Source organism: Narcine bancroftii, chromosome 13 (assembly GCF_036971445.1).
Source record: "Narcine bancroftii isolate sNarBan1 chromosome 13, sNarBan1.hap1, whole genome shotgun sequence".
Lineage (NCBI taxonomy): Eukaryota > Metazoa > Chordata > Chondrichthyes > Torpediniformes > Narcinidae > Narcine > Narcine bancroftii.
The window spans coordinates 3,018,947-3,045,067 of record NC_091481.1 but is presented as its reverse complement, the minus strand read 5'-3'; the positions used below and the strand labels follow the sequence as shown (position 1 = coordinate 3,045,067).

At 44.6% G+C, this 26,121-nt stretch overlaps 2 protein-coding genes across 8 annotated transcripts in view; one reads left to right on the top strand and one right to left on the bottom strand.

Annotated features, from left to right (window-relative positions):
• LOC138748381 (proline and serine-rich protein 2) overlaps positions 1 to 12,711 on the top strand; it is a 41,362-nt gene extending 28,651 nt beyond the window's left edge. The window contains exons 2-4 of the mRNA XM_069908480.1: positions 3,668 to 3,857; positions 5,994 to 6,231; positions 8,758 to 12,711. Of these exons, the coding sequence (XP_069764581.1) occupies positions 3,732 to 3,857; positions 5,994 to 6,231; positions 8,758 to 9,731 (1,338 nt within the window). The 5' untranslated portion in view covers positions 3,668 to 3,731 and the 3' untranslated portion in view covers positions 9,732 to 12,711. The remainder of the gene's footprint in view (positions 1 to 3,667; positions 3,858 to 5,993; positions 6,232 to 8,757) is intronic.
• upf2 (UPF2 regulator of nonsense mediated mRNA decay) overlaps positions 4,765 to 26,121 on the bottom strand; it is a 97,855-nt gene continuing 76,498 nt past the window's right edge. For 5 of the 7 annotated variants that reach the window (XM_069908470.1, XM_069908469.1, XM_069908471.1 and 2 more), the window contains one exon: positions 25,593 to 25,829. In XM_069908470.1, coding sequence (XP_069764571.1) covers positions 25,715 to 25,829 — 115 coding nt within the window. In that variant the 3' untranslated portion in view covers positions 25,593 to 25,714. Of the gene's footprint in view, positions 5,988 to 18,752; positions 18,947 to 25,592; positions 25,830 to 26,121 lie in introns of those variants that run through there. The other 2 variants (XR_011347981.1, XM_069908474.1) reach the window with 2 other exon arrangements.

Here is a 26,121-nt window from a genome sequence, read left to right as displayed (position 1 = left end):
AATCTGTCCCCTACCCTCGGAAAGATTTGGACTCTTCACCTCCTCAATGGCTCTCATGATTTTATAAACTTCCTCCCAGCCCCAGTCTCCCACCCTCCAGGGAATAAACATCCCAGCCTAAGCCCTCCACTCCCAGTTATATCTTCATGAATCCTTTCTACACTCTTCCCAGCCTAATAGCATCATACTTCTAGCTGGGCGACCGGCACTGCACACAATACTCTCTCATGTTCCCCCACAACTTGATGAAGGGTTCAGGCTCGAAATGTTGGTGATGTTTCTTCACCTTTTCTACATGGAGGCACTGTTTGGCCTGCTGAGCTTCTCCACCATTTGTGTGTTTTTTCACTTCATGGTGTCAACAGAATCATGTATTTTACCCACAATACTCCCATGTGCTGTCCCACCCACTAGCAGACAGCACCGGGTGACACATCAGAGGGGTTGACTCCAAAATGACTGTCTATAAAATTTTGGTGCAGTGTTTCAGCAGAAATTTATTATTTTTTACAAAAATATCCCTGAAGTTAGTTATAACAACAAAAACAATTTTTTTAATGCACAGTTTACATGTATCAATATACCTACAAGGCTAAAAATTGATGCTCATTTACTTTTTGAACCTTCTAATGAGTTCCGGTCAGAGCTGTCATTATTATCCAAAGACAACGACGCTTCGAATCTCGTGGTTCCATCTGCCCGCGCCACCAGCACCCGCTGTTTTTGTTGCTGTTTTTATCGTTGCTGCTTTTGTCAAATGTTCTGGTGTTTTAGCTACAATATTGTGGTCATTAATATTTGAGAACCGAGATCAATAACTTTTTTGAGAATGTAGTATGATATTGTACTTTAAAGGTGTAATTTTAATTTTGCCAGCTGTTTATCTCACTACTATTGCCGCTATTTAGTGATCGATGGGAATTACAATTTAGGAGTAACATTTAGTACAAAAAAAATTACGAAGGATTCTGGATGGTCTGGTTACACCATGAGTTACCATACTGGGTGACACCAACCCTATTACTCCACTGGTCCCACCGGCACCAGCGACCCAGGTTCAAATCCAGTGCTGACTGTAAGGATTTTGTACGGGTTTCCCCGGGTGCTCCAGTTTCCCTCCCACCTTCCAAAACATACAGGGATTGTAGGCGAATTTGGGTGTAATTGGGTGGCACGGGTTTAAATAGTCAGATTAAATAGTCAAGATGTCCTTGCTCATGTACTCAACTATATCCCTACTTCTGCCTTGGCACCCTGAGGAAGGGCCCAGGCCCGAAATGTTGGTGATCTATCTTTACCTCCTATGAACACTGCGAGACGGACTGAGCTCCTCCAGCATTTACTATGTTTTTACTACAATCACACGGTCTGCAGACCTTTGTTTTACACCAGAAATCCCCTGGTGAACCCTGACATTCAAGTGCCACCATTTTGATTTGGTGACTTCTCTTATCAGCTGAATAATTAAAAACTTGTTTATTTTCACAATGACACAAAAAAGTTATTTCAAATCTTTTAAACTTATTTTTCCTTGATATTTACTTTCTATTCTAGTCACACAACACAGAAATCTCAGCTCAATGAATCCACCCTGACAATCAGCCACTGATTTACAGAAATAAAATCTATTCTCCACAAATTTCCCCAATTTACCCCCAGGATCTACCATCAAAAACTGCATTACAGTCAAAAGTACATGTACTTCCAATGCCCCATTTCTTTCGTGGTCAGGGAATGATTGCATTGAAGTGGCATCTCTTGTGGTCCCCAGAGAACTCCACTCGAAAAGCAGAAAGGCAGTTTGAATTTTGAAGGTGAATTTTAATTATCAGGTTGTATTGGGGAATCACCCCTCCTTCCCCTCCCCACCACATCTGCTGCTTATTTTCAAGCTGCTTCACACAAGGAAACCGTGCAGTTCTCTTGAAATGTGGCTCATGACTTAGATGGTCCAACAACAGCTCTTAAATCCAGCCACTTTACCATTTATTCAGCATTTATGGGGGGGGTGGGGGTGGATCCAGCCAGCCCATTTAAAAGGAGAGTAACACCCACCAGAAATGTGATACATATGAACAGATTCTGGGTGGATGAATGGTATGACTGAAAGGAATTATTATGAATGATTTTGAATCCTTTTAATCAGAATAATGAGCGTTAATCCTATTGACTGGTTGTATCACATCTGTACTTGTGAAGAATTAACAGCAAATTATGTCAGTGAACTGAATGGATTTGACTTTGAAGTTGCCTCTGCCTGTTGAGTGACTTGGGTATAGAGTCGTAGATTTTTACAGCACAGAAACAGGCCTTTAAGCCCAACTCATTCCACCACTTAGTGTGAGGAAATATTTTGCTCTCGGATCTCTTGAATCTTTCTCCTCTCACCTTAAACCTGTTCTCCCTGGTTTCAAGTTTAAGCGTATCATCCAGTTGTACAAGTACAACCCGATGAAACACTGTTCTCCGGTCCTCAGTGCAAAACACGCAAGCACACACCCAGACACAACACACATACAGACAAGTGTGGAACAAATATACAGATTCAGATTTATTGTCAGAGTACATACATGACATTACACACAACCCTGAGATTCTTATTCCTATGGTCAAGGCAGAATTACCACTTATTGACAAAAAGTATTCAATGTACACATATATATATATAAAAAATGTAAACAAGCTGACCGTGCAATGCAAAGAGAAAAATATCAATAAAAGTGTTAGAGCCCTTAAACGAGTCCCTGATTTAGTTTGTCATTGAGGAATCTGATGGTGGAGGGGGAGCAGCTGTTCCTGAACCTGGTGGTGCGAGTCTTGTGGCACCGATACCTCCTTCCTGATGGCAGCAGCGAGAACAGAGCGTGTGCTGAGGATCCTTGATAAATGCTGCTACTCTCCGATGGAAGCGTTCCCTATAGATGTTCTCAACGGAGGGGAGGGTTTTTGCCTGTGATGTCCTGGACTGTGTCCACTACCTTTTGCATATACATACATAAAAATATGTATATGTATTTTTATGTATAACCCCAGAGGGTTAGGGTGAGCAGTTCCTTCGGTCGTTCAGCATTCTCACTGCCCGTGGGAAAAACCTGTTCCTCAGCCTGGGAGTGCTGGCTCTGATCCTCCTATATCTCTTCCCTGATGGGAGCAGCTGAAAGATGCTCTGTGCGGGGTGGAAGGGGTACTTAATGATGTTGCGCACCCTCTTCAGACAACGATCCTGGTCAATCACGTCAGTGGGAGAGGGGAGAAGGAGACCTCAGTTTCAGATTCCTTTCCCCTGAGGAAAAAAACTATGACTGTTTATGAACATCTCATTTATTAATTAATTCATTAAGAATTTTTACATAAGATGTTGAATGTTGTGCTTTACTCCGTCTGGAGTGAACATTGGTCTTGATGTTTCACTAACAAATGCAGATTGTCTTTGCACCATTTCTGAAGTTGACGAGTAGGGTTTGAGGGATTGGGAAATCTGTCTTGCTTTTCAAATCCCACAATCTCCATTCTAATAATTATTCAGAACGGGGTGACAAATGAGGCATGCAGGTGCAGATCCAGGAGAGTGGGAAGTGGAGACACCCACTGCAGTTGCCAGTGGAATTGTGTAACATTCTACCTTGCAAGTGGAAGATTCTAACTTTCCTTTGTTGTTCCTTCCCAGGGGACCAGACAACGGGGTACAGGTTCCATTTTAAATCCCCGTCCACTGCTGGACTTGTCCTGAGATGCCAGTGAAGTTGTTGTACAAAGAGATGGATTTTGATGTTTCTCCGAGCACAGACCGTCGCGCCATTGACAGCTTTGCCAATGGGAACAGCAGTTTCAGCTCCAGGTCGAGGAGCTCTGACTCGGTGAGCGAACAAAGAGAATGGTTGGCATAGAGTTAGCATATCGCCTTTACAGTGCCAGCAGTTGGGACCGGGATTCCTGTCTATAAGGAGTTTGTATGTTCTCCCCATTTCTGCGTGGGTTTTTCCCGTGGGGGGAGGAGGTCCAGTTTCCTCCTACCCTTCAAAATGTATCGGGTGTGTAGGTCAATTGGGTGTAAATTGGGCAGCACGGAAACATGGGCCGAAATGATCTGTGGCCATTGTTGTGTGTCTAAATTTTAAAATTTAATACACTGCAGTCAAACATTTACTCCGTAAGGGCTTATAATTCAGAGAAATAACCCATAAAAGGTTGGCATTTATGAAGAAAATTTACAGTGTACCATCTTCATGATTATTTGATTCTCTCCAGTTTAATAAAGAAATTGATGCCCTTAATCCATTGTGTGATGGAGGGGGCCCTGTCGGACTTGCAGTGCATTAGAATTGGATCATAACTATAGAGAATTCAGGGAGTTGTAAGAGATTCCGAATATTACAGTCAATGGGCAGAGTTGCAGATGAACTTTAAATATTTTGTGTAGTGCACTGAAGACTCCGCTCCAGAACCCCTGTATTTTGAGGCACTGATAGAACAAGAGACTTTGGAGGGACTCAGCTGGCCATGCAGCATCCACAGGGTCACCAAGGTTTCGCGCCTCGACCCTTCTCCGGGTGCAAGAGAAAAAACCGAGCAGGTGCTTAAGTAAAAAGGTGGGGGAAGGGGAACACGGGCTAACAGGTAAGAGGTAAGAGGTTCTCGATCAGTGGTGCTCGACCTTGGTTGGTCTGAGACCCACCAGACTTCTGGCCTAACGTGCTATGGCCCACTAATGGTAATGACTGAGCAATATTTCCAAGTCAAAGGCAGTTCTGTAAGAAACACATATTTATCTAATTTAAAGTATTTTATTTAATATTTTTAAAGAACAAAAAGCACTGCAAACATACAATGGCTGGGAACCACTGCCCCAGGTGGATATGGGTGGGAGGGTAGCTCAGAGAGAGAAGGAAGCTGGAGGAAAGAGACAGCGGGATAGGTTGAGACTCAGTGGGGGGGTGGGGCTTAGGTTAGTGGAAATTAGTTGATGCTGTGTGGTTGGAGAGTTCTCAGGCTGAATACAAGGTGCTCAAGAGTTTCTTGTCCACCACAGAATCAGTGACTTGTTTGCAAGTTGTGTCTATTACGACCAACTAGTATCAAAGGTGAACCGGGAGCCATTTTACTGTTAACCCTTTGGACTCCATGTCCCCATTTTCCAGGACTGGTTTTATACCCAACCACCAGCTGGTTCATACTGTAGTTTACCCATGGACCCAGTAAAACATGAAAATATGCAGACGCCGTGGCTGAAGTCAACCTTGATGAAGGGCTCTAGCCCGAAATGTCAGTTCTGTATTTTTACCTTTGCTTTGTAAAGGACGCTGCTTGACCTGTTGGATTTCTCCAGCTTTGTGTTTTTATTTACCCATAGACTCAGTCAGGAAAGGTTAAAAATGGCTGGAGTCCAAAGGGTTAAAAATAACAGAAGTTCTGTAACTTTTGTTTCTAGGAAAAATTAAAATATGGAGAGAGAATGCTACTGTGAAAAGAAGACAGTGGTCAGACACAAGTTGGTTCCTTGGTTTGCTTGTTAACCTGCTAAACTCACAACCTACCACGTACTGTAAAAACACAGCACGAGAGAAACTCGGCAGGACAAACTGTGTCCTTTATGTGGCAAAGATAAAAATACATAAACCAACATTTTGGGCTTGAGCCCCTCATCAAGGTCAACTTCAACCACAGTGGCTGCAGACTTTCGTGTCCAACCATGTACAGGTTTAAAATCTGGGTAATAAACAAGAAAACGTCTCGAAGCTGGGATCTATTACCAAGCACCAAAGTGATAGAGAAACTCAGCAGGTCACACAGCATCATAGGAAGTGAAAACAAAATCTGGGTCAGGGTGACAATCTCAGACAACATAAAGAACAGTCAAAGGAACGCTGGCACTGTTCCCATCCCTTCCATCAACCTTTACACCCCCTGGGGTGTAACTTTGTTTTCAGTGCTGTCTGATGTCTCACCCTTTTTTTCTCCTTTTGTAGCCTAATTCTTGGACTTTGTTTCTGTAGGAAGAAGAGTTCATGAATTATCTTTCTCGTGAGGAACAAGAGTGTATTTTGTTCTTTGAGACGACCCTGGATTCTCTGAATGATAACTTTGAGGACAGCAGTCCAAACCTGAGCATAGTGAATGAGGGTCTGGCCCCATTGAGCAGGATTAATTCAGAAAATGATGAAATCATCGACTTAGTGGAGACTCGATATCAGCCAAAAGAGCTCACACCTCAATATAACAATGCATTTCCAGGTAGGTTGAATGGCTGATCTTGTTCTGTGGGCTTCAACAAGTTCAGTTCAAGGTTCATTTAATGTAGGAAGGATGTCCTGAAGCTGGAAGGAGTGCAAGAAAATTCATGAGGATTTTGCCGGAACCGGAGGGTCTGAGTTATAAGGAGAGGCTGGATAGACTGGGACTTTTCTCACAGGAGTGTAGGAGGGTAAGGGAGGGCCTAATAAAGGTTTCTAAAATCAGGAGGGGCTTGCATAAGGTAGACTTTTGTCACATGGTAAGACAGTGGGACAGTGAGCATGGTAGTTAGCGAATCCCACGCTGCCTGTAAGGAGTTCTCCCTGTGTCTGCGTGGTTTTCCCCAAGGGCTCTGGTTTCCTCCTGCCTTTCAAAAAGTATCAGGGGTTGTAGGTTAATTGGGAGGCATGGGCTGGAGGGGCGCAAAGGCCTGTTGAAATTTAAATTTTTTTTTAAAATTAGAGGGCGTAGAATTGTGGGTGGTATTGAACAAGCTGCCAGAGGAAAGAGTACAGGAGGTTACAGAGGTAAAGGTTCCATTATTGCCGCGTAATACGTCATTTAGAATGTGACCTGCATGAAATTCGACCGTCAGGCAGACAGAGAGTTGCCACTTTGTCCAGCGCCCCTCACAGAAACCCTCAGCACCTGGGGTTCCCAGGCAGTCTCCCCTCCAAGTACTGACCAGACCTGAGCCTGCTTAGCTTATGCCTGAGATTAGACAATCCCAGGCATAAGCTATTCAGGCTAATAGGCTTCTGTTGACAATAATGATATTTAAAAGACATATAGACTGATGCATGGTAGGAAGGGTTTGGAGGGATATCGGCTGAACGCAGGCAAACAGGACAAGGTTAGGTAGACAATTGGACAGGTCAGGCCAAAGGCTAGTGTCCATGTTGTAAACTCCACTCTAATTAATTCAAAGCTCAGGCCTCCAATCAAGATCACCGCCCAGTGTTCCCTACCCAATAGGCTATGACTTGCCTTGACAGGTTTCCCAGCGTTTCCAATGGTGGGAATGTCCAGGAATGGCTTCTCGGCGCTTCATCACAATTTTTTTCACAAAAACCTAGTTGGATTTAGATTTTAAAATCATAAGATAGGACCGGAAGGAGTAGGAGCAGAAGGCGGCCATTTGGCCTGTCGAGTTGAATCCGCTCCAAGGATGATGAGCTGACCCACTCAGCCCCACTCCCCTGCCCTTTTCTCCATATCTATTCAGATACCAATCAATCTTTGCCTTAAATACAACCAACGAATGACCCGGCAGCAAATTCCAGAGGTTCACCACGCTCTGGCTGAAGAAATTCCTCCATATCTCTGTTTTAAATGGACACCCTTCAATCCTCTTGTCCGAGACTCCCCTACCATGGGAAGCAACTTTGCTACATCTACTCTGACCAGGCCTTTCATGTCGGAGATAGAAACGCCACAGTGATGTATATAATTTGATTGAATTTACCCAAGGGAACATCCTACCCCTTCTGACGTCCATGCATCTGATCATTATGTAGATGAGCACAAGCAGTGCTGATGAGTTGGGCTTGGGAAGGTCCCAAACTCGACATGGGCATCAGTGAGCAAACTGAATGATACTGTGTCATCTGCTTCTCCCCACAGGTCGTGCCCAGTTTGTTGTCAGAACCCTGCTGGAAAATCTCAACAGGACAGGCAGCATCCATGGAGGGAAATGGACAGTCAGTGTTCAGGGTCGAAATCCTGCTTCAGGTTTCGACTCATCATCTCCTGGCCTCGTCTCTCCACGGGTGACCTGCTGAGTTCCTCCAGCAGTTTGGTTTCTTTTGCTCGATTCCAGCATAGAAAGCTTCAGCAAAGTACAGGCCCTTCAGCCCTCGATGTGCTAACCTATGTATTCCTACCATCTGCAGTGTTTTGTTGTAAAAGCCCAACCAATTCACCAGTGTCCTTCAGAAATTAATCATCCTTACTGGGTCTCGTCTTACAGCAACGTGGTTAACCCTTAGTTACCCACTGAAACAGCCCAACAAGGTACCCAGTTCGAACTGTGCAGTAAATTAACTGTTCCAGTCTTTTCCCAGAGAGTGTAGATTAAAGGTGGGAGGTGAACAATCTAAAGGGGACTTGGGGATTATGATTTACTGTACTCACACGTAATTAGTATATGGAACAAGCTGGCAGAGGAAGTGGTGGAATTACATTTACAAGTAATTGGGACAGAAACATGGATAGGGAAGGATATGAGCCAAATGCAGGACAGCATGGATGGGTTGGGCTGAAGAGGCTGGTTCTGTGCTGTAAGACTCTACAGTTATGACAACCTGTGAATGAATTAAAGAATTACAATCTACTGGGGGCAACTTGGTGGCAACTAACCCATATGTATGTGGAAGGGAACCAAAGGACTTGCTAAAAGCAGACTGGGTCACAGACAGCACCGGGGTGAAGCTGGGTTACTGGAGTAGGGCAACAACTCTGTGAGCTGTTCCACTCCATACAAAATTATACAATCCATCTTCCACTGTTTGCTCTTCTTTGTTCCAGATGATGAAGACAGAGGTAGACTTCAGAGAGACGAATGGTGGATCGACCCAGAGAGTCCCAGGGAGAAGGAACCACCAAGGTTTCCTCCCACTTTGCATGAACCATCGCTAGCGACGCACGTGAGCTTTGAGAAGACGGCCCCCAAGTCTGCAGTGGAGCTGGGACATGCATATCCCAGCCTAGCAAAACCGCCTGGGTCAGTGCCGACGCCAGTGGTCATCGCCCAGAAGATTGCACAGAGGAAAGTGGGTCACGACTTCCCGCAGCCCACATCTCCAACTGAAAAATTCTCGTCCATCGAGGAGAAGGACAGGGGAAATTCAACCTCACCCAGCGACAGTCGGGCTTTTCTGTACAAGAACACCAAGGTCCAAAGGTTTCCGGCCAATATTAGCATCTCTATGCCCAGCAGGGAATACAACAACACCATCACCAAGGCAGCCGTCAAAGTGCAACAACGCAAAGCTCAAGTGCTAGCCAACCTTGGCGGCTCATTCCTCGCTGCCGAGTCAGATGAGAAGCAGCTCAAGGGTTTTCTCAGTAGCCCAAGGAGAACATCATCCCTCAAAGAGTTCCATCAACAAACCGGTGAAATGTCATCAAATCAAGAGTCGCTCCAAGAATCACTGGGGGAGCCCATTTCGGGGTTATCCAAAGGCCTTAAACCGAAGGTTAGGAATTCTGGCACGAGTCTGTCCTTGAACATTCCTGCTGAGCCCAGTGTTCATGAGACCAGCCCAATTCCACCTACTGTGAAAGTGGCCACCCACAAACCTTCGCCCACAGAGACCCACCCTCAGGCTGAACCACTCACTGCCTCAGTGGGAGTCCGCAGGACACACTCTTTCCAGAAGCCAACGGGATTCCGGCCGCAAGGAATCACAGTCGCGTTCTCAGGTCGTGGTCCAACTGATGAATCCCGGAAGGAAGCGCTACGGAAGTTGGGCCTGTTGAGGATCAACGAGGAACACTGAAGATCCTTTTCAAGGATATTTGTAATGCCTTTGTTTTCAAATTCAGGAATGAGGATGCAGATTTCTCTCCACCTTTGTACTGGGCCAAAAGGATCTGTGTGAACTATTATGGGAATGGTGACTTGACTTACAGTGATCTGGAAATGTGGAGGCTGTGTGGCCCCTTGGGGATCTCCTGGCACTTGGCCAATGTACATACACAAGGACACCAGCAAACATAAGCCATGGCAGTCCTAAAGAACAAATTGGGGTGACATTCTTAATTTGAATGAGTAGATTACAGCTTCTTTCCATGGTCTTGCAAAATTAAATTCTTTAGTTTGCAGCTTTGTGGAATATTCCTAAAGCTTCCAGCTGGGAAATGTTGGGAACCCCAGATTTCTGTGTGGAATAATTCTAACGCACAACGAGGAGTCAACATGCCTAAATTATTGTCGGTCATCTTGAAGCATCTCTGTAAGATGAGAGTGCAAAGATTACATCTGGTCAGACATGAACTTCCAATTCTTCCTCCCGTATCAGTTCCAGTCTGCAAACTATTGATAAATCTCTGTTCTTTTGCCAAATAATTAGTCTTGTCTAGTGGAATTGACACTGGATTGGATCTGCATAGTAGTGGTTCTCAACCTTTTCCATTTACATACCACCTGAAGTAATCCCTAAGTAAGGTGGTTATGTGATTGGGGGCGGAAAGGTTGAGAACCACTGGCACAGGACATAAGCCAGCGGTGAGTGCTGACATGTGTACTGTGCCAGTGGTCTCAACCAATGAGTGCTGACTTTAGGACACAAGGTCCTTGCACCTCTGATCATCCTCACTTTGTCTGTAGGAGCAGCAAGTAACTCTTGAATCACTGAACACAGTGCATTTGACCAGCAGGATCTATCACCTGGTTTAAACAGCCTGTTCCATGCAGGATTAAAATGAAGCAGGATAGAAACATTAACCAAATTGTCAGAAATCTTTATCCAGTAAAACCCCTGGTATCTGGCACCTATGGGGAATGTTAGATGCTGGATAAGTGAATTTTCTGGTTGCGTGATTGGTGAACTAATGGTGAGGAACACCAATTTTAACCTTCTGTATTTTTTTACCTATTTATTTTCGAGATTATTTTTGCCGGTTGCTTGAGGGAGCTGGTTGCTTGAATTCCGGATAACAGGAATTTTACTGTAAATATTAATGATATGTTGATGTATTGTGGAGGGCAGTTTGCCTTGTATTAACCAATCCATTTAAGATTATAATTTAGAGGATACGATTCTGGTCATAAAGTGGTTGTAATATGAAACATTATGAGCAGAATTTTTAAATCTTGATCTGAGGGTATTTTGTTCAACTTTGCCTGTCGATGAAAATATAATGTTGGCCAACAATTTCACTAATGGTTTAAGGCAGTGGTTCTCAACCTTGTTTTTCCCACTCACATACCACTTTAAAGTAATCCCTTCCTAACCACAGAGCGCTGAGGCCTCCCATGCCAGACGTTCTCTGTCCCTTGGTTCCCCTGGGTTAAACTTTAGCTGAACATTGTGAGCAGGGTATGTATAATGTGAATTATTTATTTAGATTTAGTTCATGATATCGCAAACTGTATACATTAATGACTCCATACAATATCTATGTATTTCTAGTCTGTAACATCAATGAATGATTCTGAAATATATCTTAATATGTATTTACATCAAATGTATAATTAGATAATTCAAAAATTAATTGTTAATTTTGCTACTTGTCTACAGTTGGTGAACATTGTAAACTTGCAATTTGATGTGTTGGTTATGGAGTTAAAATATCAACAATTACAAGAAAACTGAAAAATGGTTGCCTATATTGGTGGATGGAGTAATTAATGTATTTGTTACTGTAAACATTGGAATATACAATAATTTCTACACTAGTGGGAGATTTTAATCTAAAATCTCCTGAACTTGTGTTGACCCATTCATAAACACATGACATCAGTCCTAAGGGAGTTTGAACATGTTGCCACACTTCTGATTAATAGACAATAGGAGCTGGAGTAGGCCATTTGGCCCGTCGGGCCAGCACTGCCATTTTAGATCATGGCTGATCATTACCATCAGGACCCCTTTCCAGCCTTATCCCCATAACCCTTAACTCCGTTACCCACAAGAGTCTTATCTAACTCTCTTTTGAACATAGTCAGCGAATCCGCCTCTACCACCCTCTGTGGCAGAGCATTCCACAGATTCACACTTCTCTGGGTAAAAACATTAGTTAACATTAACATTAGTTATGAGGGAGCCAATTTAGGAGAAGCAAGCTCTCACCAGACTAATGTGTTAATAAGGTAACCCTCTCGAGTGATGTCGATTGAGAGGAGATGATGGCAGGACACTGGAAAACCAACTGTTCCACAGGATATTATGTATCTAATAGTTAAATTGATCTCTGCAGGTCGTGCAAACGTAAAGCTTAGTGTTGCATTCCCTCCCACTGCCCGGGAAAGGCAGCCAACGCATTGAAGGACCCGTCACACCCTGGACACACGCTCCCTCCTCCCGTCGGGGAAAAGGCTCGAGTGTGAAAAGCGCACACCAACAGGCTCAAATACAGTTTCTTCCCCATAGCCATCAGTCTCCTGAATGAATCCCTTGCCTGGGCCTAATTGATCTTCCTTTTCATTGTAATCCTGACCTCTGTAAATTGTCCTTTTATGTAGCAAAGATAAAGGTACATAGCCGATGTTTTAGGTCTTGAGCCCTTCAAGGTATGAGCAAAATGTGTTATATTTTTGCAATATAAAATTTGCTATATAAAGGACGCTGTTTGACCTGCTAAGTTTCTCTGGCATTGTGTTTTTCCTTCAGTCATGGTGTCTGCAGACTTTTGTTTTACTCTGTAAATTGTGCTCTGTACAAGGCTGTATGTTAGAGATAACCTGTCAGCCTGCTCGCAGAAGAACCCTTCTCACTGTTATGAGGTACTTTGTGACAAATAAATGTATTTTCTCCACCCAGGGGCCTCCCAACTGTCCTTCCTGTTTCCTTCCAGTCATGAACAAGTAGACTGAAATGGTTATTCTATTCCCTTCCTTCCAGTGAAGGACCACACAGGCTGTTGGCAATTCAGGGCGAGGAACCCATGCAGACTGTGGGCGGCTTGCAGACTGCTGGAGACTGGCTAAAGGAGCACCATCTATCGGAACTGGGATGCGAGAGGATGTAGAGGGCAAGAGGGGCTCTCGATGGCCTTGGGTGCTGAAGCCTTCCTCGGAGGTTTGGATCCAGAGCGCGGGTTGCCCATTGAATCGAACAGGAGTCTGTGCGGCTGCAAAAGCCATGGGAGCGCTGGAGGCGAATCCACAGTCAGTGACTCTCATGCTTCTGTTTCTGTGAGTGTAAGGGGTGCCGGGTAATTTCTGCTGATGGCAAATCTTTTTTGGCTGGTATTCACACGATGAGACGAATAGCCTGCTGTGCTGTGAACTTCCAAACTGAACCAGCAATGATCCAGGCAGCGCAAGGTTCAGATGTTTGTGTGAACAAACCGACTCGACAAGGCTAACACCAACTCCTCTAACCTCTTACCTGGAATGTGAACAGTTCCCACAATGGTTCTCAGTGGCTTTTGAATAGGAGATGAATTTTAATGAGTCGACAGGTTGGCCTGATTTTTGACTCGACAGTAGATGTCTTACTTTACAGCATATCAATTTACCATTTCATTCTTCGTTCTCTCAGTAGCTTGTAGTTACATTGAGGTGAAGAGGGCTATTGTTTATTCAATCACAAGAGAAGTATTATATCAGCTAAGTGCAAGCACACTAACACTTCTTTATACCCTGTAGCTATTGCAAGAACAAATACCCTTCTATCTGTTTATGTTAAAAATGTTTCTGATTCCTGCTTGTTTTGCTCCTCCTTTGTTTAAGACAAGCACTGGTTTAAGCATACTGCATGATGGCCCGTCGTTCTCCAAGGAAGAAAACAAAATACCACAGATGCCAGAAACCCATGATAAAAACAGTAAATGCTTGAAGTTCTCAGCAGGTCAGGCAACATCTATGAAGGGTGGAGCAAAATTAATGTCTCAGATCAACAGGTGCAGAGGAGATTCTCCAAGTTGATTCCGGAGATGAGCGAGTTATGAGGAGAAGTTAAGATCCTGCGACTATACAAATTAGAATTTAGAAGGATGAGGGGGTCTTTTTGAAATGTATAAAATCACAGTATATACTCATATAATAGTAAAATATTTTTGGGGGGGGGGTGTTCAATTTTACAGGGGTCATACTTTTGACCATGCTAAGTACCTGCATTGTTCAAGGCGTCAGGACTCAGGTGGCCGGGACTGGGTGTGTTTGGGGTGTCGGGAACTCAGATGGCTGGGCAGCCGAGTCGAGGATAACAACATTCCGACTCCTAGAACCATAGAACATTACAGCACAGAAACAGCCCCTTTGGTCCTTTTCGTCCATGCCTGGTCCCACTGACCCGCCCAAATATTTCTTGGATGTTACAATTGAGCCCGCATTCAGTTGATTGCTTGTTCCACACTCCCACTATTCTGTGTGTGAAGAAGTTCCCCCTAATATTCCCCCTGGAGAAAATTTATTGAGGACCCTCTACCACCCTGAACACGGCTCCCATTGGGAGAGAGATACAGGAGGATCAGAGCCAGCACCACCAGGCTGTGGAACATTTTCTTCCCATGGGAACCTAACCATCCAAGATTCTCTTGTTTACAAAAGAATATTTATTTGTAAAAATGAATACTTGTCCTGTATATGTATTGTTTGTCTGTATGTGTGTTATGACTGGGTGTTTTGCACAGAGGACCAGAGAACCAAAATCCATTCTCACCTCTCCTCTTATGTCCAATTAACACCTTTTGTTGGCCTGGACCCTTCCCCAGCCAATCTTCAGTCTCTATTCTTGTGCCTTCCTAATCTTCTACCTTGAGGAAGGGTTCAGGCCCAAAACGTCAGTGATAAATATCTTTACCTCCTATGGATGCTGCAAGACTGTTTGAGTTCCTCCAGCTTCTCTCTGCTTAAGAATCCAGCAGTCATTTAGTGGTTTATTTTTAAAAATGTTTTAATTCCGAGCTACAGCTCAATAACAAGCCCTTCGGCCCCACGGGCTTATGCCATGAATTAACAATATCCTGCAATTTTTAGAGGGTGGGAGGAAACCAATGCAGACAGAGAAAGAACATACGGACAGTACTGGATTCAAACCCGGGTTGCTGGTACTGTTACAGCATTGTGCTCACTGCTACTCCAACCAGGCCACCCCAATGATCAAAGAAATATTCCTCTAGTACCAGATGTCCCTCCCCAAGGATACCAGTGATCCAGAAGGGGTCTTATGTCACAGACTAGTTCTGGAAACCGTATTTTATTCCAATGTTCTTTTCACAAAACCTTCTGATTACTCTGAGATTTGAACCTGTAACCTTGGTTCAGGTGCCTGGCACCTCTGGATGACATCACCTCATTGCCAGTGTGTCCTGCACCTTGCCTTTCACAAGACCTTGCAGCTTTTTTTGGCATTGCTATGGAAACCACCATTAGGACAGATCTCAAATTAACTGAGATGTTGGGTGGGGGGGGGGGGGGGGCGCGGGGAGAAGGACTATTATGGTTGGAGACCATATTAAAATGGAATCACTATTCAGTTCAAGGGGCTTTCATGATTCAGGGGTGGGCAGATGCATGGTCTTGTACCTTGTTCGATTTCACCATTCAGAAATCTCAAATTCACAGAGACTACGTACAATGGGATTATTGAGTTAAAGTACTTCTAATCTGCCAGTTTGAGCTAAATGTTATCAGGTACATTGAACCCTGTGACCAGGGATATTTCTTTCATTCATTCAACCTGAAAATGATACTTATGTGAGTTAGTCCAGAGACAGTAACAATGGCCATTCTCTGAAACCTTCACCTCCAACAACTAAGTGGCTGTGTTGCTGCTTGTAATCAGACACTGCTTGAAGATGTTCTGCATTTGTCAAGAATGACATGCAGTGGGTTTGATTTGTGTTCAGGAATATTCAGCACGGACAGCAGGGTACGTTCCCCTCAGACCTTTCTACCTGAATGCCAGAGATGCAAAAGCACGGGTGGTGGAAAAAAGAATGGCCCTTTATCTTGGCTTCTCATTCACTGGAGACGGAGGCAATGAGGACACAATCAGAAGCAGTGCTGAACACCATTCGTTCATTCTATCAGTGCCAACCAAATTGTGCTTGGCTCTCTCTCCTTCTCTTACCTTCCCCTTCCGTGCCTCCCTTTTGCTTTCCTCTTTCCCTCCCCCTCACCTTCCCTCTTTCCCCATCTTTTCCCAACCTCTCCTCTTTCTTGCCCACCTTTCTCTCTCTCCCTCAGCATCACTGCTGCAACAACAATTTGTATTTTGGTGGCCATTTTACAGAAGAGAACCACCTGTGATTCTTCCTTCACTGGTGTGTGATCAAGGTAGACATAACCGTGAACTAGTTAAGGAAATCTTTGTGGAGCCACAAAGAATATAGATTGTCGCTTTCCACTGCAGTAGACCTTTGATGTTTATTCTCATCCAAACCTGCCCAGGTTTAGTGTGCAGCTATGGAAGAAGGTGGCTGAGTGATAGACCATGCCAGGATTCAAATGGAGCAGTCAGATGGTAGAATAATCACCAATTGTCAGTGAAGTCGATCGAAGCCACTTCCCTTTGCAGAGGCATAACGGTAGAGATGAGGAAACATAATCTTTTCATGCAGCCTGTCAGCAAGAAGATGATCTGCTTCCACTCTGAGTTTAGCCGCCTGCCTACATTTTGCACTTACCTTGATGAAGGGCTCAAGTCCAAAACGTTGGTTCTCTATCTTTATCTTTGCTGTATAAAGTCCACTGCTTGACCTGCTGTGTTTACTCTGGGTTCTGGAGAAGGATACCAGAGACTACTTTCCCAGGAGTCCAGGGATATCTGGCAATGTCCCCGAATTCTCTCAGGTGCACTTTAGAATGAATTCTGTCCAAATCCATCACAACTTGAGATGGGAACTGTTCTGTCTGAGACAGCAAGGAAGCACAGATAGTTATGAACACAGCTCAGACCATCACACAAACCTCCCTCCCCTCCGTTTATACCTCTCGCTGTCTCAGAAGAACTACTAAAATGTTAAAGGACTTATCCCATGCACTTCTCCACCATACTGTCAGGCAAAAGGTACATGAGCTAAACAAACACAGAGCAAGGACTGTTTCTTTCTTGCTGTTATTAGACTGCTCTCAAACTCATGTTTTCCTCCTCTCAGATGCTGCCTGATCTGCTGGGTGCTTCCAATGTTCACTGTTTTTGTCTCAGATTTCCAGCATCTGCAGTGTTTGTTTTTACTTTCAGTTTTGAAAGATCAGACGACTGGGTCATTGGCACGTTGCTGTGTGATATCACCTGAGAACAAATCTTCAAAGTTCAGATTTATTGTCAGAGTACATACATGACATCACATACAACATTCTTTTTCCTGTGGGTGAGGCAGAATTATCACTTATTGGTAGTTCAGAAAAAAAGTGTACTCGACGTACACTCGTAACCAAAGAAATGCAAATAAACTCCACAATAAAGAAAGAGAAAAATAAATCCATAAATTGCAAAAGAGAGTCCTTAAATGAGTCCCTGATTGAGTTTGTTGTGGAGGAGTCTGATGGTGGAGGGTGGAGCAGCTGTTCCAGAAGCTGGTGGTGCGAGTCTGGTGGCACTGATCCCTCTTGCCTGATGGCAGCAGCGAGAACAGCGTGTGCTGGGTGGGGTGGATCCTTGTTGATCGCTGCTGCCCTCCGACATATATGTTCTCAATGGTGGAGAGAATTTTGACCTAGTGATATCCTAGGCTGTATTCACTAACTTTTGCAGGGTTTTACGCTCAGGGGGACAGGTGTCTCCATGCCAGACCATAATGCAGGCAGTTGGCACAATTTCCACCACGTGTAAAAATTTGCCAAGGTTTCTGATGTCGTCCATAACTCCACAAATGTTATGATTAAGTGTTTATTGCGCAGATTCACCAAAATTCTTCCATTTTGCAGCCACACAGATACATGAGATTTTACCAACTATAACAGTATACATTATATAGTATGACCACAATTCAACATCAGACAGGAAACATAAGGGGGAACTTCTTCATGCAGAGAGTGGTGGGAGTGTGGAACATACTGCCAGCTGAAGAGATGAACGTGGGGCTCAATTTTAGCATTTAAATGTTAGAATAATACTCTGGGACAGACTAGAAGGGCTGAAGGGTGTTTTCTGTGCTGTAAGGTTCTATGATAATGAGTCATTGTGGCTGGCAGGTTCTGGCAGACACAATGACTCCCATCTGCAGAAATTACAGTAAATAAGATACTGGATGTTAAGTGTTGTCTGAGTTGAAGGGGGTTCAGCCAGGACAACAGTGAACCGTCTGCTCTGGTTTGAAAAAGGAGCGTCTGTCTGTGCTTTGTTTGAGGTAAGGCATCTTGTGAAGGTGTTTGGCTTTTCTCCAAAGAGCCTATCGAAGTGAAGCAGGGGTCAATAACTGCAACCAGTCTCCCATTGTGGTCTGCACAGCAGAGAGACTGGGCACACAGGCTGGGAGATAGCTTTGTTGAGAATCATGGCTCTGTCCACCACAGTAGTGTGGATATCCCAGTGGCCATCCATTTCAATTCCCCATCCCATTCCCTTGCTGACCTGTCTGTCCACGGTCTCGTCCACTGCCTGACTGAGACCACCCGAAAATTGGAGGAATGACACCTCATCTTCATCTGGGCATTAGCATCAACATCTAGTTTCTGTTTAAACACCCCCCTCCCCTCCCAATCTTTGTCCCTGGCTCCTCTCCCCCAGCTGTCTCCTTTTGTAGAGACAAATTGATTCTCACCTTTTTCTTTTATCCAATTAACACATTTTGGTGACTCCTCCCCCTCCCATTTCTTTCACCAGCCTTTAATTCAGACACCTGACATTTTTCACTCATACCTTGAGGAAGGGCTCAGGCCCAAAATGTTGGTGATAAATCTTTACCTCCTAAAGATGCTGCGAGACTGGCTGAGTTCCTGTCTTCCTTTGGTGACACTGGGTCAAGATCCTGGGGCTGGAAGCATAGCTCTGATTAAAGAGAAGCAGGATCTCTTATTTCAACGTAGTTATTCCTGGATGCGATCAGGTCAGGATTCCCGACGGGCTTCATTTGTAATGTACCCCCACTTAAGCTACCTCTGTAGAGAACAGATTAGTTGTGTCAATAATTGCTACAAATTGACCTCTGCAGGATCACAGAAAATGATTAATTGGAAGAGCAACACAATATTCCATCTGGGCCCTCTCCAACCAAATGGTGTTAACATCAACTTCTCCAGTTTCTGCGAGACCATCCCCGCTCTCCCCTCTTTCCTCCAGTTCTCCACCACTTCCCTCTCCATTCACAGAGCTGCCCCCTCCCCGTTTGCTGCTGTTGCCTCCCTCGCTTCTCCACCTATTACCTCCTGCCTGTGGGTCTGTGCCCCTCCCCTCCTCCACAATTTTGTTTGGGTGCCTGCTACATTTTGCTCTTATCTTGATGAAGGGCTCAAGCCTAAAACATTGATTAGGACACTGACCTGCTGAGTCTCTCCAGCAAACGAGTCAATTCTTTCATCTCTGATACTTAACCCACAAAGGTCAAATCTCATTGGTTGTAACAACCCAATGGCAGTTCGAGCCATGGTAGGATTTGGTCAAGAGGGCAGGAGTTTGAGGAGTAATACTGGAGGAACTCAGGTCGGTCAGTCAGCATCCATGGAAAGCAACAGGCAATGTCACCAGCCCTGACAACGGTCTCAGCCCAAAACATCGACTGCCTCTTTCCACAGATGCTGCCTGACCTGAGTCCCTCCAGCACGTGCGTGTGTTGTTCCAGTCCCCCAGCATCTGCAGATGTCCTGTTTAACCTGTGATCGGAGTACAAATATCTCGCAGGGTTCCACAGGCCGGAGGAGACGAGAGAGCACATTTTGGCAAGGCAACGAAGAGGCTGCTGCAGAGATGTGCACAACCCCAGTCTGAGGGAGGAGGAGATGGGGGAAGCTGTGAGGAAACAGAAGATTTTTCCTGGAAAATAGTTTCTGCTGAATAAAAGATTTTCAATCTTAAATTCAGACATACAGCACAGTAACAGGTCCTCCTGGCCCATGAGTCCGTGCCGCCCAAATACACCAACTAACCTACAATCCATGTTTGATTTGAAGGGTGGGAGGAAACTGAAACATCTGGAGAAACCACACAAACATGGGGAGAACGTACAAACTCCTTACAGACAGCACCAGATTCCAACCCAGGTCTCTGGCGCTGTAATAGTGTTGTACTGACTGCAATGCTAATCACATTAAAGGAGAAAAGTTAAACACTCATGAACGTGTCTTAAGTTTCCATAACCTGGTTGAAACTTGTTCTGGTGTTCTCAGTTCAGGGAGGGTGATAATGGGGAAGACACACTTCTTCAACCATGATCAGAGTCAGACCTTAGACATCAGAGATGCAGTGGGACTTGGGAGTCCATGTGCAAGATTCCCCAAAGCCTAACTTGCAGGAATTGCAGATGGCACAGAAGCCAACTGCAATGCTGGCATTCGTTTTTAGAGAGAGGAGAGAGAGAATATTAAAACAAAAATGTAATATTGAGGCTTTTCAAGGCATTGGTCAGACTGCACTTGGAGAATGGTGAGCAGCAGGATGCATTGACATTAGAGAGAGTACAGAGGAGATTTATTACAATAATCCCTGGAGTGAAAGGGTTTTTATATAAGGAGTGTTTGATAGTTCTGGGACTGTACTCACTGGAGTTTGGAATGAGGAGGAGGGAGATCTCATCGAAAGCTATCGAATACTGAAATGACTAGGTAGAGTGGTCGCGGAGCGGGGCCGTCCATTAACAAAGCCAAGAGGGGTGGCACATAGATCATATAACATTACAATACAATGCAGGCCCCTCAACCCTTGATGTTGTGCCGACCCACAAGTATATTCCTTAAAAAAGTATTAAACCCGACAGCGTAACCTTCTATCCTTCTTCCATCCATGCGCCTGTCTCTGATCCACCACCACCCCTGGCAGGCATTCCGGGCCCCACTACTCCCTATGTATAAAACTCCTACCCCTGATGTCTCCCCTCCCTTCACTTTGTACACACGTCCTCTGGTGTTTGCTATTCCTGCCCTGGGAAACATGATGCTGGCTGTCCACACTGTCCATGCCTCTCAGAATGATGTAGCTTCCTTTCATCCTTCTTTGCTCCAGACAGAAAAGCCAACTTTGCCTCATAAGACACATTTTCCAATCCAGGCAACATCCGGGACTGAAAAAATAATGATATTAAAGGACAGGAACAATGGAATAAGAAATGGGATGAATACGAGTTAAATCAAATAAGGACAGAAACAGATGGGGTAAGATTTCTTTAAATATTCCTAATGAGAAACTTTAAACATATCTAAGAATAATTTATTGCATGCATGAAGGAGTTCAGTGTTCATCACAGAGTCTGAGAGGTCTTGCTGGATCAAAAGGTCCACCTTTCACTTTCCATGTTCCGTTGCAAATAAAATTGCAGCTTGACAGACAGGTGTAGCAAACTCTTGGCCTTGAAAGGAAGCATGCAATTTTGGTGAAAATGATGGAGACTTCCTGGCAACTTTTCAAAACTCCAAGAAGGGGCCAGTTTGCAGAAAAGAATGCAGGTAGGCTGGACTGATCTCATGGGAACCCCACTGGGAAATACCAACTTGGGGTGAGGACAGGGGAAAGTGATGATGTTGTCTGGATTAGCAGGTAAACTGAATATTTATTTAGTTAAATAAGCACCAAGCTCCCTGGCGTTCACCTAACTAGTGACCTATCGTGGACACTCAACATCTCCTCACTTGTCAGGAAGGCACAACAGTGACTGTGCTTCCTGAGAAGACTGAAGCGAGCAAGGCTACCGGCCACCATCATGTCAACCTTCCGCAGGATCTCCATCCAAAGTGTGGTACAGTTGCTCTAGTGTAGAGAATTGGATTGGAGGACAATCTACTAGACCCCAAGAGTGGCAGAGAATCATTGGGGTCTCTCCTCCCTCCCACCATCAAGATACAAGATCATTGAGGACCCCCTTCCACCCTGCACACAGCATCTTCCCACAGACAGTGAGAATGCTGAATGAACAAAGTAACTGCTCACACTGACCATCCGAGACTCTCATATTCACTAAATAATATTTTAATATATATATTGGTCATGAATGTGTGTTATATCAGGTTGAGCAGGTTTGCACCAAGGACAATATTTCATCAAGTTGTATTGGTGCAATTGAGGATAATAAACTAGAACTTGCATATATTAAATGTTTCAAGTGTAATAGCTGTGGCAATGTTGGAAAAGCAACAGGCAACTTGCAGACACTGCTCTGCCTTTGAACTAAAAGCATGTTTCCTGGTCACAAAATGTGGGTTGAGGGATAATAATTTGTGGAATGCTCCACTTCAGAAGGGTTGCTGGGATCATTTCATCCACACGCAATCTCAGTCTGGCATTGAAGCAGTCCATCAGGATTTGTAATGCCAGTTAGTTCTGTTGCCCCATAGCTCTGGGATGCCATGTCTGGGATTAGCAAGCACTCCCTCTGGGTGCTCGTCTAGTCATGCAAAATGGAATCAGCCCACCATTGGGCTAATCTACTGCAGTCTCACTTGTCCACACTTGGTGTAAAGCCCGTTGTGCTTTGGCAATTTTAAGTGCTTGTGTCAACACTTTACTGTTGTGAAAATCACCGCCTCCCCCGGCAACAGGTTCCAACATCCACCCAATCTGTGCAAAATATGGATCCCCGCTGATCTCTCCTCCCAGATAGCACTGAGAAGTTGGCTACTGTAAGCAGCCAGGTGAGATAGGAAATAAGTTGCCTGGCAACAGGGAATGACTTGGAGTTGACACATTGCCGATGGAACGAACAGCCTTTGTCTGAGACAGCCAACTTTGGTAACAAAGTTCCTCAGTTGATACTTGTGAGTCTGAGGTTAGTGCTCCCACTGAACTACAAACCCTCAATCCTGATTAAGGGATTAAAAATCTGGTAACAGAATTAAAGAATCTACAAATCCTTACTCTAATACACAAGAGAGGGAAAGTGCACTGAACCTGGATCACACAATAAATGAGTTCAATTACATATCAAATATTTTATGCACACTTTTGTAGCTTGGTGGTTTTAATCAGCCTTAAAACAATACAAATCCTAAAATTTACTAAAAGAGAACAGAAAGGGAATGCAGTAAAAACAGAGATGCTGGGGGAACTTGGCCAGTCTCACAGCGTCCATAGGAGGTAAAGATATAGAGCCAACTTTTCGGGCCTCAGCCCTTCAAGGTAATGTGTAAAAAGCAGACATAGATGAAAGGTGTTAATTGGACATGGATGGTGGGACAGGAGAGGAAAGGTGAAATTGATCGGGGAGGGGGTGGTTCTGCAAATGCCGGTCTGTAGGAAAGGAGACAGAGGGAGAGGGAAGGGGGGGGGGGGAGAGAGACAGAGCTAGAAGAAGGGATATGTTACACAAGATTGATTACAGTAGGACAATAGTGCCATCAATGCTGTTACAGCACCAGTGACGGGTTCAAATCCGGCACTGTCTGTAATGCAACCCATATATGCGTGGGTTTCCTCCGGGTGCTCCGGTTTCCTCCCACTCTTCAAAACATACAGGGGTTGTAGGCCAATAAGGTTTAATTGGGCACCCGGGCTCATTGACCGGAAGGGCCTGTTACCCTGCTGTATGTCCAAAAATATATTTCAAAGCCAATTGTTTTTGGTTTATTTTCATGTTGTAACATTTATTCTATCAATGCCCATCTTTTGTTTGAAATGGACAAAACCCAGGTTTAATGCAAATGTCTCCCTTCCAATCCCAGTTTTTGTACATTTCTACAAGTGTGCAAAGATCTGACACACTATCCATTTTTTTTTGAGACAGAAGAGTGATGTGTTCATGGGAGGTTGCAGCAGAAAATAAACCTGGTACTTACCCAACACCCAGCAGGCAGTGGTCTGCAGCAGGATCCTGTCACCAGTAGAGGCTGCGGGGGCAGAGGTTCTCACGATGGGCCACAGCTGTAGCTCAGTGTGTTATGTGGGATGCAGCCACGCAACTTAGTCCATCCATCCATTGATAAACGTTTTGTACCTCATTGGCCACAGAAATACACTGACAGGGGTGCAATCCAAGACTCAATGGCATAGAACGAGGTGGGATTGAACATGTTCTTGGCACCGCTAGGAGGCGCAAGTCTCTCAGGAACAGGTATAGCTGGGGTTATACAGCACAGAACAGCCTCTGAGCTCAACTTGTCCCAGCCAAACCAGTTGCCTACCAGAGCTAGTCCAATTTTCCGGAGTTTTCCCCATGTCCCCTTGAACTTTTCCTATCTATGGACCTGTCCAAACATCTTTTAAAATATTGTATAGTAATTGTACCCATCCCCACCACTTCCTCTGACAGCTCATTCTATATACCCACCACTTCTGTGTGGAAAAATTGCCCCGATTCTTTTTCCAATCTTTTCCCTCTCAATTTCATGACCTCTAGATCAGACTCCCAAACCCTGGGGTAAAAGACCATTCACCTCCTTTGTGCCTCATTTACTCGGTGGGGGTGGGGGGGAGGAGAGAGAACGTCCCATTCTATCAGACCCTCCAGACTCGATAACATTCTTATCAATCTTTATTAATGACATTTGAGTTATCAGACCTGTACAGAGTACCTCCATGTGTGGTCTCAGCAATGACTTGTACAGTTGTAACGTTACGTCCAACAGACCAAGACTAAAGCCGTACCATTCTGGCGGAGTATGCCCAAGGACACCTCCCAAAAACACGTGATATTTTCTGCATCATCTGTTCATTGACTGATGCCTCATTCAGTACAGCTGGTTACCTCTATGCTTCAGTGCAGAGCGCAATAGAAGTGACCACGGCAGCAGATTAGCAAGGGAGGGGCTCAGCAGTTGAGGGAGCACATGGGCTGCTGGAGAAAGGCTCACAGGAATCAGGTATTGGAGCTGAGGGTTCCCAAGGGGCACTGAAGATTTCCTTATTGTATCAGAGGTTTAGATCTGGAGCTCATGCGGCTGATGGATCAACAGGATGCTGCGGGAGGTGAATCCACGGACACTCAGTGTCTCTGAGGAACTTTCTTTGCTTCTCTTTCTCTGATTGTAAGGGGCACCAGACAACACTAATGGCAACTGCCTTACAGCAGGCAGAAGGCAATTTCGTGCTTTGTACTGTTACATGACAATAAAGAAATCATGCATATTTAAAATCCATTTAACAACAAATCATTAAACAGGATGGCCATTGTCCTAGAGTTATACAATCAGAAACAGGCCCACAACCTTGTGCATCCTCATCAACTGCCAATTCACACCAGTCCCTCACGAGTTCCATTTTATTTTCCCCATATTTGCTACAACTCCCTCCCCCAAGTTCTACCTCTCACTATTACTTGGGGCAATTTACAGCAGTGTATTAACCTAACGACCCGTGCATTTTTTGGAAGAAACTGGAGATCCCGGGGAAACTCTTGGGGGGTGGGGGGTTTCACAGTGAGAACATGTGCAGATCGGGAGATCAGGATAGAAACCTGAGTCGCTCAAGCCAAGGCAGCAGGAAGCCCCACTGGTGCGTACTCCCAGTACCTGCCACCACATGGCATGGACTCAAATCCCAAACACATAACACTGGAAAACAAGGTTTTTCCCAAAAGGTTTGCTTCCTGAAATAAAATTGGGGATTATGATAGACCACTTCAAGCTGAACACAAAAGATAATTTCAGATTTGCGGTATCATGTATGAAGTTGGAGAAACATTAAATTAACTTTTATTGAATTTAGCATGTGGAATCACATAATGACGTTGACACGTTGCGTTAGTTCAACTGACCTAAAACATTTTTGCCGCTGATTTTCATTTGTACTCAGCATCTGATGCCTCTCGTGTCAGCGTCCAACAATAGTCGGCCAGCATTGATGGATTCCAGTTGCTCTTCCGTGGTCGCAATGTCCCGGTGAAAGCTTTCCCCGTGTTCATCACTGACGGCACCAAGATCAGCAGGGAAGACGTCCAGGTGCGAATGCAGAAAATGAATTTTCAATAACATGTTACACTTTAAGGTTTTGTATGCTTGAAGCCGACTTAAAATATGACAGGAAATCACAAAAATAGGTTATATCTAAAAGACTGAATATGATAGGAAAGTTTTGTGGTCAGCAGCCCAAAATCCATAAAATACACCCAATTGTGTTCAGGAAGCAAAGTCTTCATTATCCAGCGTTATCAGCTGTCTAAAACCCAGCAGAGATTGCCTTGGATTGTCAGGTAGCA